This window comes from Triticum aestivum, chromosome 2B (assembly GCF_018294505.1).
Source record: "Triticum aestivum cultivar Chinese Spring chromosome 2B, IWGSC CS RefSeq v2.1, whole genome shotgun sequence".
NCBI lineage: Eukaryota > Viridiplantae > Streptophyta > Magnoliopsida > Poales > Poaceae > Triticum > Triticum aestivum.
Window position 1 is genome coordinate 773,218,157 of NC_057798.1, and position 13,004 is coordinate 773,231,160.

A 13,004-nucleotide genomic window follows, 5' to 3' on the forward strand; every position below is an offset into this window, starting at 1 on the left:
GACTTGATCAACCTTGTTAGTGGATTCATTTTGATGATCACGAGATGGATGAAACTAGAAGGCACAACCTTCTACACCCTCTTTTTACTTTCTGTTATTTAGAATAAATAAAGCAAAAATAGTATTATCTGTTTGTTTTCTGAATTATCCGTGCAATAAAAAATAGTCCGAAAATAAAAGTGTTCCAAATGCCCTACAAATTTAGTATGATTTTTTCTGGAATATTTGAGGATTTTAGGCACTGAAAACACTGCAGGAGGGCCCCTGGTGGCTCCCCTCCACTTATGCCAGCACCCACACACTTCATCTTTTACCCAAAAATAATCCCCATCCAGCTCAAGCACGAGTTCTAGCTTGTTTTGCTGCGATTTTCGATCTTTTAGCTCAAAGCTCCTTTCGCAAAACTGCTTTGGGAGATTGTTGCTTGGTATGTGACTCCTCCGTTGGTCCAATTAGTTTTTGTTCTAGTGCTTTATTCATTGCAAATTTTTGCTGCATAGGTGACGATGTTCTTGAGCTTGCATGTTAAATTTTTGAGGTCTCAAGCAATTCCAATGCATGATATAGGCTCTAGGCACTTGTAGGAGTAGTTGCTATCAATCTTGTTTAGTTTTATCCGCTTTTATTTTGAAGTTACTAAAATTTCAGAAATTTTCAGAAAATGTTAAGGAGGTTATTTAAAGGCTCTTCTAGCCAAAGCTCTAAGGAAAAACAAGACAAAGAGAAGGAAAAACCCAAGTATAATCTTCCTCGCCTAGCGGAAGTACGGTCATGTGAATGACCATGTGAGGATTTCTTGAAGGAAGCCGGAATTCATGAAGACTTTTATGCTTTAATCGGGACTGCATGCCTCACCGGTTTCATGAACGACCGAATCGATCAGTATCTCTTACTTACCAATACTTTCATGCAAAACTTTTATTATTATCCTAAGAAGTCACCGCCTGCTGTATCATTTCATTTATATGATGAATTCAAAGAACTGTCTTTACGTCATTTTTGCGCGGTATGTAGGATACCTTATGAGGGAGTATTAGAGGAACCCCATCCTGATGATGTGGATGGCTTCGTTAAAACTATTGCTGTAGAAGAGCCAAAGAAGGGTTCTGAGGCAAAAGTCTCTAGCATACACTTTCCTGTTTTATGCTACTTTGCCGTATTTGCTAGTAGATGCTTGATTGGTCATGGGAATAGTGGAAATTTGAGCGTTCCAGATATTATTATTCTTCAACATGCTTTGCTGGGAGACAATACTTTTAGTATGGGTGCCGTCGTTGCTAAACGGCTAGCCCTGAATCGTACAAAAGGCCCCATATTTGGAGGTATCTATGCTGCACGTCTTGCTAAACATTTTTAGATACCCATTAGGCACATTGAGGAGGAGGAGACAAAATTACCTCCTCACATTTTAGATTACAACAGCATGGTAGCACACAAGTTTATCGTTGACAACGAAGAAAAGATGCTCTTGTATAAACTTAGATTTAATAAGAAACACATTGAGATTATTATTTTGCCTGCGCCTTTGTTGTTTGATTTACTTGCAGAAAATTTTCTCGTCACACCGGAAGCGGTGAACAATCATCGAGCACAAGCTTTCCCTCCAGAGCCTGAACCTGAACCGAAACCTGAGCTGGACCCTTATCGTGCATCATCTGTCCAGTGGGATCCGGAGATGACCAGCCAGTGGTATCCTGATTACATCTCCCATTTCACTGGGGAGAATAGCTGCGGTCCTTGGTATTAGACCAACTTAGGCCAAAAGCCTAAGCTTGGGGGAGTATGTATTTCTCACCGACTTTACATTCATGTTCACACACTAGTCGTCGGTGCTCATACTCTTTCATTGTATTATCCATGTTAGTTTAAATTTCTTTTTCTAGCTTTCTTCTTGTGTGTTTGATAAACCTTAAGAAAAACCAAAAAAATTAGTTAGTTTAATTTCCTTGCTTGTAGTAGAAATTAAAATGAAAACCCAAAAAGATTTCTCGTTCTTCTTTTACTTGTTGGAAGCTTTCCCGTGTAAATAGTTTTCTTTTCTTTTCTTTCTTTTGGGGGTCGAGAAGACCATATTGAAAATGCTTAGTGGCTCTCATATGCATGATTGATTATTTATATTTAGAGCCCATATTACTTGTCTTCTCTCTTGAGTTGAATGCTTGCAGATTCCAGCTTAGTCCAATGCACGTGCACTATTATTATTATACACATCGTTCGGTCGTGCAAGTGAAAGGCAATAATTATGATTTATGATGGACTTATTGGGATGGGAAAAGCTGGTATGAACTCGACCTCTCTTGTTTTTGTAAATATGATGATTCATCGTTCCTGAGTCAGCTATTATGAAGTAAACATATTTACAATGACATGTAGAGATTATAGTTTCTTGTGCCATGCTTGATTAGCTATGAGTTATAATGGTTTACCTTGCGTGCCAACATGCTATTAGAATGATTATGATGTGATATGATGTGATGGTATCCTCCTTTGAATGTATTAAGTGACTCGACTTGGCACATGTTCACGCATGTAGTTGAATCAAACAGCATAGCCTTCATGATATTTATGTTCATGGTGGATTATATCCTACTCATGCTTGTATTTGGTGTGAATTAATTTTAATGCATGCTTACGACTGTTGTCGCTCTCTCAGTTGGTCGCTTCCCAGTCTTTTGCTAGCCTTCACCTGTACTAAGCGGGAATACTGCTTGTGCATCCAAACTCGTTAAACCCCAAAGTTTTTCCATATGAGTCCACTATACCTTCCTATATGCGGTATCTACCTGCCGTTCCAAGTAAATTTGTATGTGCCAGACTCCAATCTTTCAAATGAAATTCTGTTTTGTATGCTCGAGCAGCTCATGTTACAACTAGGGCTACCTATATCTTCCATGCTAGGTGGGTTATTCTCACGAGGAGTGGACTCCACTCCTCATTCATGAGAAAGGGCCGGTAACCGGGATGCCTAGTCCCATGATCCAAAAAGATCAAAGCAAATCAAAATAATTAAACAAAACCCCCAGGGTTGTTGTATGTTGGAGGCACTCGTTGTTTCGAGCAAGCCATGGATTGATGATTGTTGGTGGTTGGGGGAGTATAAACCTATACCATTCTGTTTGGGAACTGCCTATAATGCATGTAGTATGGAAGATACAGAAATCTCATAGTTGTTGCGTTGACAGTGAAAGTATGCCGCTCAAAATATTATTCAATCTCTATTTTAAAATCGAGCTCTGACACCTCTACAAATCCCTGCTTCCCTCTGCGAAGGGCCTATCTATTTACTTTTATGTTGAGTCATCACCCTTCTTATTAAAAAGCACCCGCTAGAGAGCACACTGTCATTTGCATTCATTATTACTGATTTATATTGGGTATGACTTGACTGGATCTCTTTTACCATGAATTACAATGTTTAGTCAGTCCTTGATCTTTAAAGGTGCTCTACATTTATGTTTTGCGGTCTCAGAAAGGGCTAGCGAGATACCATTTTGTTATATCATGTTATGATTATTTTGAGAAAGTGTTGTCATCCGAGTTTTATTATTATGACTCGCTAGCTGATTATGCTATTGATATGAGTAATTGTGAGACCTATGTGTTATTGTGAGTATGGTTAGTTCATAATATTTGCTGAAACTCGAATGCTGGTTTTTCATGTTTACAACAACAAGAGCAAACAGAGTTTGTAAAAGTTTTTCTTTATCAGTTTCACTTTATCAACTGAATTGCTTGAGGACAAGCAAAGGTTTAAGCTTGGGGGAGTTGATACATCTCCAACGTATCTACTTTTCCAAACACTTTTTCCCTTGTTTTGGACTCTAACTTGCATGATTTGAATGAAACTAACCCGGACTGACGCTGTTTTCAGCAGAACTGCCATGATGTTGTGTTATGTGTAGAAAAGAAAAGTTCTCGGAATGTCCTGGAAATCCACGGAGGCACTTTTCAGATTTTATAAGATTTTTTGGCGAAAGAATCAAGGTCGGAGGGGGCCCACGGGCTGTCCACGAGACAGGGGGGCGCGCCATAGGGTTTAATAAGAATTTTTGGCGAAAGAATCAAGGTCAGGGGCCCCATGGGTTGTCCACGCGACAGGGGCGCCCCCCCTAGGGCGTGCCCTCCTATCTCGTGGGCCCCCTGGACCTCCTCCAACCTCAAATCCAACTCCATATATACTGTCTGGGGGAGAAAAAATCAAGGAGAAAGTTTCATCGCGTTTCACGACATGGAGCCGCCACCAAGCCCTAATCTCTCTCGGGAGGGCTGATCTGGAGTCCGTTCGGGGCTCCGGAGAGGGGGATTCATCGCCGTCGTCATCATCAACCATCATCCATCACCAATTTCATGATGCTCACCGCCGTGCGTGAGTAATTCCATCGTAGGCTTGCTGGACGGTGATGGGTTGGATGAGATTTACCATGTAATCAAGTTAGTTTTGTTAGGGTTTGATCCCTAGTATCCACTATGTTCTGAGATTGATGTTGCTATGACTTTGCTATGCTTAATGCTTGTCACTAGGGCCCGAGTGCCATGATTTCAGATCTGAACCTATTATGTTTTCATGAATATATGTGTGTTCTTGATCCTATCTTGCAAGTCTATAGTCACCTATTATGTGTTATGATCGGGATACTTCTCGGTGATGACCATAGTTTGAGGAGTTCATGTATTCACTATGTGTTAATGCTTTGGTCCGGTTCTCTATTAAAAGGAGGCCTTAATATCCCTTAGTTTCCACTAGGACCCCGCTGCCACGGGAGGGTAGGACAAAAGATGTCATGCAAGTTCTTTTCCATAAGCATGTGTGACTATTTACGGAATACATGCCTACATTACATTGATGGATTGGAGCTAGTTCTATATCACCCTATGTTATAACTATTGCATGAGGAATCGCATCCGGCATAATTATCCATCACTGATCCATTGCCTACGAGCTTTTCACATATTGTTCTTCGCTTATTTACTTTTTCGTTGCTACTATTACAACTACTACAAAAACCCAAAAATATTTACCTTTACTGTTGCTACTGTTACCATTACTATCATACCACTTTTGCTACTAAATACTTTGCTGCAGATACTAAGTTATCCAGGTGTGGTTGAATTGACAACTCAACTGCTAATACTCAAGAATATTCTTTGGCTCCCCTTGTGTCGAATCAATAAATTTGGGTTGTACTTCACCCTCGAAAGCTGTTGCGATCCGCTACACTTGTGGGCTATCATAGCACATGTCGCACACCACATGAAAATGTAACCAACAACATGAAGGATATATGCCCTAGAGGCAATAATAAAGTTATTATTTATTTACTTAATTGATGATAAATGTTTATTATTGATGCTAGAATTGTATTAACCGGAAACTTAGTACATGTGTGAATACATAAACAAAACATATAGTCCCTAGTATGCCTCTACTTGACTAGCTCGTTAATCAAAGATGGTTATGTTTCCTAACCATAGACATGTGTTGTCATTTGATGAACGGGATCACATAATTAGGAGAATGATGTGATGGACATGACCCATCCGTTAGCTTAGCATTATGATCGTGTTAGTTTCATTTCTACTGCTTTCTTCATGACTTATACAAGTTCCTCAGACTATGAGATTGTGCAACTCCCGAATACCGGAGGAACACTTTGCGTGCTACCAAACATCACAACGTAAATGGGTGATTATAAAGGTGCTCTACAGGTGTCTCCGTAGGTGTTTGTTGGGTTGGCATAGATCGAGATTAGGATTTGTCACTCCGTGTTTTGGAGAGGTATCTCTGGGCCCTCCCGGTAATGCACATCACTATAAGCCTTGCAAGCAATGTGATTAATGAGTTAGTTACAGGATGATGCAATACGGAACGAGTAAAGAGACTTGCTGGTAACGAGATTGAACTAGGTATGAGGATACCGACGATCGAATCTCGGGCAAGTAATATACCAATGACAAAGGGAACAACGTATGTTGTTATGCGGTTTGACCGATAAAGACCTTTGTAGAATATGTGGGAGCCAATATGAGCATCCAGGTTCCGCTATTGGTTATTGACCGGAGATGAGTCTCGGTCATGTCTACATAGTTCTCGAATCCGTAGGGTCCGCACGCTTAACGTTCGATGACGATTTGTATTATGAGTTATGTGATTTGATGTACCGAAGGTAGTTTGGAGTCCCAAATGAGATTATGGACATGACGAGGAGTCTCGAAATGGTCGAGACGTAAAGATGGACATATTGGAAGGCTATATTCGGACATCGGAAAGGTTCCGAGTGATTCGGGTATTTTTCGGAGTACCGAAGAGTTACGGGAATTCGTATTGGGCCTTAATGGGCCATATGAGAAAGGAGAGAAAGGCCTCAAGGGTGGCCGCGCCCCTTCCCCATGGACTAGTCCGAATTGGAGTAGGGAAGGGACCCGACTCCTTCCTTCCTTCTCCTTCTCCCTTCCCCTTTTCCTATTCCATGTGGGAGGTGGAATCCTACAAGGACTAGGGAGTCCTAGTAGGACCCCATACTTTGGGCGCGCCCTATGAGGGTCGGCCTCCTCCTCCCTCCATCCTTTATATACATGTCCAGGGGGCACCCCATAGACACACAAGTTGACATTATTTAGCCGTGTGCGGTGCCCCCCTCCACAGTTACACACCTAGGTCATATCGTTGCAGTGCTTAGGCGAAGCCCTGCGCCGGTAAGTTCATCATCACCATCACCATGCCGTCGTGCTGGCAAAACTCTCCCTCGGCCTCAACTGGATCAAGAGTACGAGGGACGTCCCCGAGCTGAATGTGTGCTGATCGCGGAGGTACCATATGTTCGGTGCTAAGATCGGTCGGATCGTGAAGACGTACGACTACATCAACCGCATTGTCATAACGCTTCCACTTTCGGTCTACGAGGGTACGTGGACACACTCTTCCCTCTCGTCGCTATGCATCACATAGATAGATCTTGCGTGATCGTAGGATTTTTTTTGAAATTACTGCGTTCCCCAACACAACATGGATGCCAAATTGTTGAAATTACATGTCTTGCTACGGTTCCTCAAAAAACAAAACATGTCTTGCGGCTATATTGAAATTACTTAGAATTATTAATAGTTGAAATAAAGAGTTATAAAATAATATATGTATTTGTGCATGTAATTGGTCTTACATGTTAGCATGAAATTATTACTTGTTCGAATGCATATGCTGAAGTAAGTTGATCAATTATCAATTGAATACAATTTACGTTGTATGTATATTGAAAATTGCAAGTGAGTAGTGAGATATTGCCTGAGTAGAATGACAATTTCAAGTGACTACATGGTAGTTAAGTAACAACCTTAATATTGACCTACACCAATTAATCAGAGGAGCTTAAACCCTATTAGGACATGTTGCTCAGAACCTACAAATTCATTAAACAAACAAATTACATTATGGTTGGTAGTTTATCAGGATTCTATCCACACTACTGAGTAGAAACCCTTATAGGTGAAAGGTTATTAGTGACGTGTGTATAGTGTGAGACGCCACTTGTAATTGGAAAATGTACTAGTGGCATGGGTGAGTCCCATAGCGCGTGCCACTGGTAATAGATTACTAGTGGTTTGCGTACATACATGCACAAGTTACCAATGGCATGCACGTATATGTGCAGAATGGCATTGCGCATTCCACTATTAACTGGACCACTTACTAGTGGCGTGCTCATATAGGCGCCCACCACTTATAACTGGATTATTGAGGTGTACATATATGCACACACCACTAGTAACTGGATCACTGACTAGTGATTGCGCATATACGCAAAATGCCACTAGTAACATGTGCATCATCAAATATCAATAACTTTTGATTTATAAGTTTTAAATTAAGTGCTTTTCTCTAAAATAAATCAATATATTCAATAGAAGAAGATTCATTTTTACGACAAATAAACTATCAATAAGATGTTAACAGAGGTTAATTTAAAGGCCCCATCGATTTGCCTTATTACTTTTTCTACAATAAAATACACCGTTACTTTTTGCATGTCAAATTTTGGTATTTTTCAGGCTGTTTTCTATATTTGATTCATTAAGTGCATTTCTAGACATTTAGTAGATATGATTTGATTGAACTGCAAGTACACAAAATAGTGGGCACAAAATGGGTTGAAAAATATTATTTGTGTTATCAAGTCTATGTTTAGACCTTATCCAATAAAATAAAAGGAATTTCAAACATCAGGTTGTCAGGACTCGACCACCAAACTGAAGATTATTCATTTTTATTCAATGCAAACGAATTCTGAAAAACGCAAAACTTGGCATTGTTTCATATGACTCCTATATGTTGTGGAAAAAGTTTAAGAAGGTTTCGGAAAAGATGTGCTTAGAAACTTGACAACTTTGATGAAGAACCAACTTGTTATTATATATAGTTGTAACCCAACTATATAATTATACTTACAACTTCTTATTATATATCAACCTGTTATCTAGTCCATGATGGTATTAATTTGACAGCAATTGCTTTCTGTCTTTTGACATGAAGGCTATTGCTTTTGTTCCCAGTAGTTTTATATTCTCATTTAAAACCTTAGACATTGAAAATTTAGTCATAAACATTGATTAGACGGATAGTGTGCTTGCTTGTCTATGTGCATTGAACAATTACAAATTATAAAGAGACATTTGCCTTGTATCTTTTACTTATTGTTTACAGATTCCCATAAGATGATAAGACTGATAGTGGGCACCTCAGCTTCGAAATTTTTGTTTTATTTTCATCATTTACGAGCTCAAGGAGGAATGTATTAAGAATGGAGATGTTGATACATCCAAAGCGTATCTAAAACTATTAAATTTTATATGTGTACTTATTGTCATTTATTGGCTAGTGGCTGCCTGTGACTGTGAGCACCACTCGCCCTCCCAGCACAATTTTGTTTGGTATTAAAGATGTTGATATATTTTTCTGATCAGCTTGGACAGCCTTAAAAGGTTGAATTAAAATGCAATCCAAATATATATGACTCACATTTCCGGATGGAGAATTCAGATAATGTACATCCAGAAAAAGATCTCCTTGCAAAAAGAAAAAAACATCCACAGATAGATCTCAGTTGATATGCATCAGCCCAAGATTGCTCACAAGTTTGACCAAGTCTACAAGCAGGGCCAACACGCACGAGAAAATTTGCAAGGATTTTATGTGAATTAATAGACAGTTTTATTCTGTTGACATTTGTTCAAGCGCATGCATGCATGCAGGCGCAATGGACTCTCACCCTGTCGAACCGATCACTTATCATAACACACGTTAACGATCTCCGTTGCCGTCTGACAAGACTCGGGGAACGGGCACTCGGAGAACGGGGCGCACCAGGAGGCCGGCCTTCCGCCGCACAGTGATGCCAAACACCTCGGCCATGTCCAACTCCCCAGGTGGTGTACCCTCCCAGTCAAAGTGGAATAGCAGGCTTGCGAGCGCGAGCTCGACGTTGGCGAGGCCAAACTCTATCCCGGGGCACATTCTCCGGCCGGCGCCAAATGGCAAGAAGGAGAAGTCGGTGCCCCTGAAGTCCGCCCCAGCCGCCTCGCCCTCGAACCTCTCGGGCCGGAACACGTCCGGCGCGTCGGGCCAATAGCGCTCGTCACGGGCGAGCGCCCAGGCATTGACCAGCACCTGTGTACCCCGCGGCACGTCGTACCCGAGCACCTGGCATGACTCCCGGCACTCTCGAGGGATGAGCAGCGGCAAGGGCGTGTGCAGCCGCAAAGTTTCCCGGATGACTAGGTGTAGGTACGAGAGTTCGTTGAGGGCCTCCTCCGCTATGGTGCCGCGAGCCTCAAAGGTTTGTCGGACCTCAGCCGTCGCCTTCTGCATCACCATTGGGTTCCTGATCAGCTCTGCAAACGCCCAGCCCAGCGTCGTAGCCGCCGTCTCGCTGCCGGCTCCGAATATGTCCTATGCTCATGCAAAACAATGTGAAGATACATTAAAGATGAGAGCTTTTCCATTGTCTAGAAAATGGTTTTTGTTAAGTTTCAATCAGCGAAGAATTTCTGAGGTCTTAGCCGATCTAGAAAACTAGAACTTTCAATTACTTCACTATAAAATCCAGAAATGCGCAACTCGGTAAAAAGTGAAGCTTTTTTTTCTTGCGACGGTGAAAAAGGAAAGCTGCATTTTTCACTATACAGTAATTGCACTTTTATTGATCGATTGAATACTTGAGAAAAATAATCAGTTAAGGCATAGATGAAAAAAAAGAAGGAGAACGTTCAAGACCAACCATGTTCATAGTTGATTCTTTATCTACTCTTCCGTCCTTAAAAGAGTGTACTTCTAATTTTGTTGGACGGTCAAACTGTCTCAAAGTTTGACCGAGTTTGTGCAAAAATATATCAATGTTTGTCAAACCAAATAAGCATATGATGAAAATATATTTTATCATAAATCTAATGCTACTAATTTGATGACATAAATATTGATGTATTATTGTATAAATACGGTTAAACATAATTTTTTTGAATTACTAACAAAGCTGAGAGTACACTCTTTTAAGAATGAAGGGAGTAACCACTTGGGAATGGTAATTTAAGAGACCACAACAGAAAATAAACAAACTAGAGTATATATTTAAGTTGATTGAAATTTCTTAAAACCTATCCAGAAAAGTTTAATTTCCATATTGGTGAAACTTCATTAAAACGAAGTACTAGGACTTTTCTCTGAACTAGCGAGGTGACCCGTGTGTTTAATTTGCTCGGTTAGATTTCCTATCCCTTCCATCTTTAAAAGAGTGTACTTTTAATTGTTGGAAGGTCAAACTTTTTTATATTTGCCCGTCTTTATACAATAACACACCAATATTTATGCCATCAAATTAGTAACATTCATAATAACTTTTTTTCATATGCGTATTTGGTTTGACAATCATTGATATATTTTTGCACAAACTCGATCAAACTTTGAGATAGTTTGACCCTTCAATAAAACTGGGAATACACTATTTTAAGAACGGAGGGAGTATGATTACCTTTGTGCATACCATTTTAGATTTTAATATGGCTCATGCATGTTCAAAACTTGATCAATTAATTAATTTTGTACACATATACTTGCACAAAATGGTACTAGTACATATATTAAGAAAATTAATCCCAGCTAACAGTATTATTGTATTTACTCTAAAAAAAGAAATTATGTACTACTAGGAGTACTTACCAAGATGACGGATTTGACTGTGTCCATGTCGAGCGGGAATTGGAGCCTGCCCTCCTCCTCCTTCTGTATTCTTAGAAGCACGTCGAGCAAGTCCTCCTTCTGGCCTCCGCCATCTTCCATCTTCTCCAGGTGCTCCCGGATGATGGGGTCAAGGATGCCGGTCCCGGTATCGCGGCAATCCTTGACGCGGCGCACGCCCCCGCTGAGCCAACCGACAAGCCAGGACGACGGCCACAGGTCCGGCGGGTTGAACCCGGCCGCGAGCTTCACGCCGCGGTCGAGCGAGCGGAGGAACACGTCGCGCTCCTTGAACCGGTCGCCCATGACGGCGCGGACGGTGATGTCGGTGACGAGGGCGGAGATGCGCGCGCTTAGCTCCACGGGGCGCGCGGCCGCCGCTGCATCCGCGACATCGCGGAGCATGGCAGCGACCTCCTCCTCCCGGATGGCGCGGAAGGACAGGACGCGCCGCGCCGAAAGGAGCTTCAAGACGGTGATCTTCCTGAGCTGACGCCAGTAGTCGCCGTACGGCGCGAACACAATGCCCCGGCCGCCGTTGGTGAGCACGCGCATGGTGGCGTTGAGGGGTCGCGTCGCGAACGCCGCGTCGTGGGTCTTCATCACCTCGCGGGCACCCTCCCGGGACGACACCACCAGCGTGGGCACCTCGCCGAGCCAGAGGAGCATCACCGGCCCGTGGCGCCGTGCTAGGTCACGCAGCGCGTGGTGGGGGAGCTGCCCGGCGAGGTGGTGCAGGCTGCCGATAACCGGCAGCTGCCACGGCCCCGGCGGCTCGTTCGCTCTGCGCCTACGCCTGGAAAGAAGCACAACACACAAGGACACGAGAGCTACGCCGAGGTAGACGACCTCCATTTGCATCACCTACACAACACAGCTCCTCTGCTCTAATCTAAGTTCGTATGTATGGACTATGGAACGAAGCTTGACAACTAAATCAAACGCTTGCATTCATGGAAGGGGTTTCAACAGCTTGGTCCCTAGCAAAGCTTCAATTGCACGACCTTGTTTTATAGGGACATGTAGAGTCTTATCTCGCACCAAAATTCTCCCTCCGTTCCTCTAATATTTTTTTAAAGTAAAATGTGTGCATGTTTGATCAAGTTTTAAGAAAATTATATCAATATCTATAATACCAAATTGATATCATTTGATCCATTATGAATTTTTTTAATTATTTATTAAATATTGCAGATGATATTTTATTCTATAAACTTGCTCAAGCACTCAAATGGTTGAATTGTAGGAAACTTGATACACCTTATATTCTCGAATGGAGGGAGTATACACCTTATATTCAAATGGTTGAATCGCCCGGGCATCCATGTCCTAGGACTCCGACACCCATCCCGACCATAGCACACCAACGACGGTAGGAAGAGTAGAGGACATCTTCTTTCACTCTTAGCCATCATCAGCCACCTAGTCAGCTCCATGCCTCCCCGGTAGGAAGCGCCCATGCTCGCGTCCCCAGCTAGTCCCGATGCACAGGGGGCAGGGGACGCAACCTAGTGACTACTGATGGTTGTCGTCGAGCAAGCCTCGACCCTAGCCCATTGGCCTTGGCACTGGCGAGCTCGCACGATGCCACACATGTGGTCCACAGGGATGATCCGACTATCGGTGCAACGGTGCCATGACCACCACCAGCAACCTCCATGCCCACGAGGAGAGGCACATCACCGCCCGCGAGCACCACCTGGACCGAGCCCAACCTCACCTACCCGGAGCGACAACCCCGACCACGTCGCTCCTTCGCACGAAGCAGCTGCCCCGTGCCAGC

At 42.5% G+C, this 13,004-nt stretch overlaps 1 protein-coding gene across 1 annotated transcript; it reads right to left on the minus strand.

The window, feature by feature from the left end:
- Window positions 1-8,985: 8,985 nt before the first annotated feature.
- Window positions 8,986-12,139, minus strand: LOC123047294 (dolabradiene monooxygenase). The gene is made up of 2 exons (XM_044470796.1): window positions 11,204-12,139; window positions 8,986-9,940 (listed from the first exon to the last, which is right to left on the minus strand). Exons 1-2 carry the CDS (start codon window positions 12,080-12,082, stop codon window positions 9,293-9,295), a joined length of 1,527 nt encoding a protein of 508 aa, XP_044326731.1. The 5' UTR covers window positions 12,083-12,139; the 3' UTR covers window positions 8,986-9,292.
- Window positions 12,140-13,004: the final 865 nt, after the last annotated feature.

What these genes read in the sequence shown, in the direction of transcription:
- LOC123047294 (XM_044470796.1), bottom strand. Translation starts at nt 12,082, where the DNA reads ATGCAAATGGAGGTCGTCTACCTCGGCGTAGCTCTCGTGTCCTTGTGT. An exon ending in CAGTCAAATCCGTCATCTTG is followed by an intron (nt 9,941 to 11,203) that starts GTAAGTACTCCT and finishes GCATGAGCATAG; the next exon opens with GACATATTCGGAGCCGGCAG.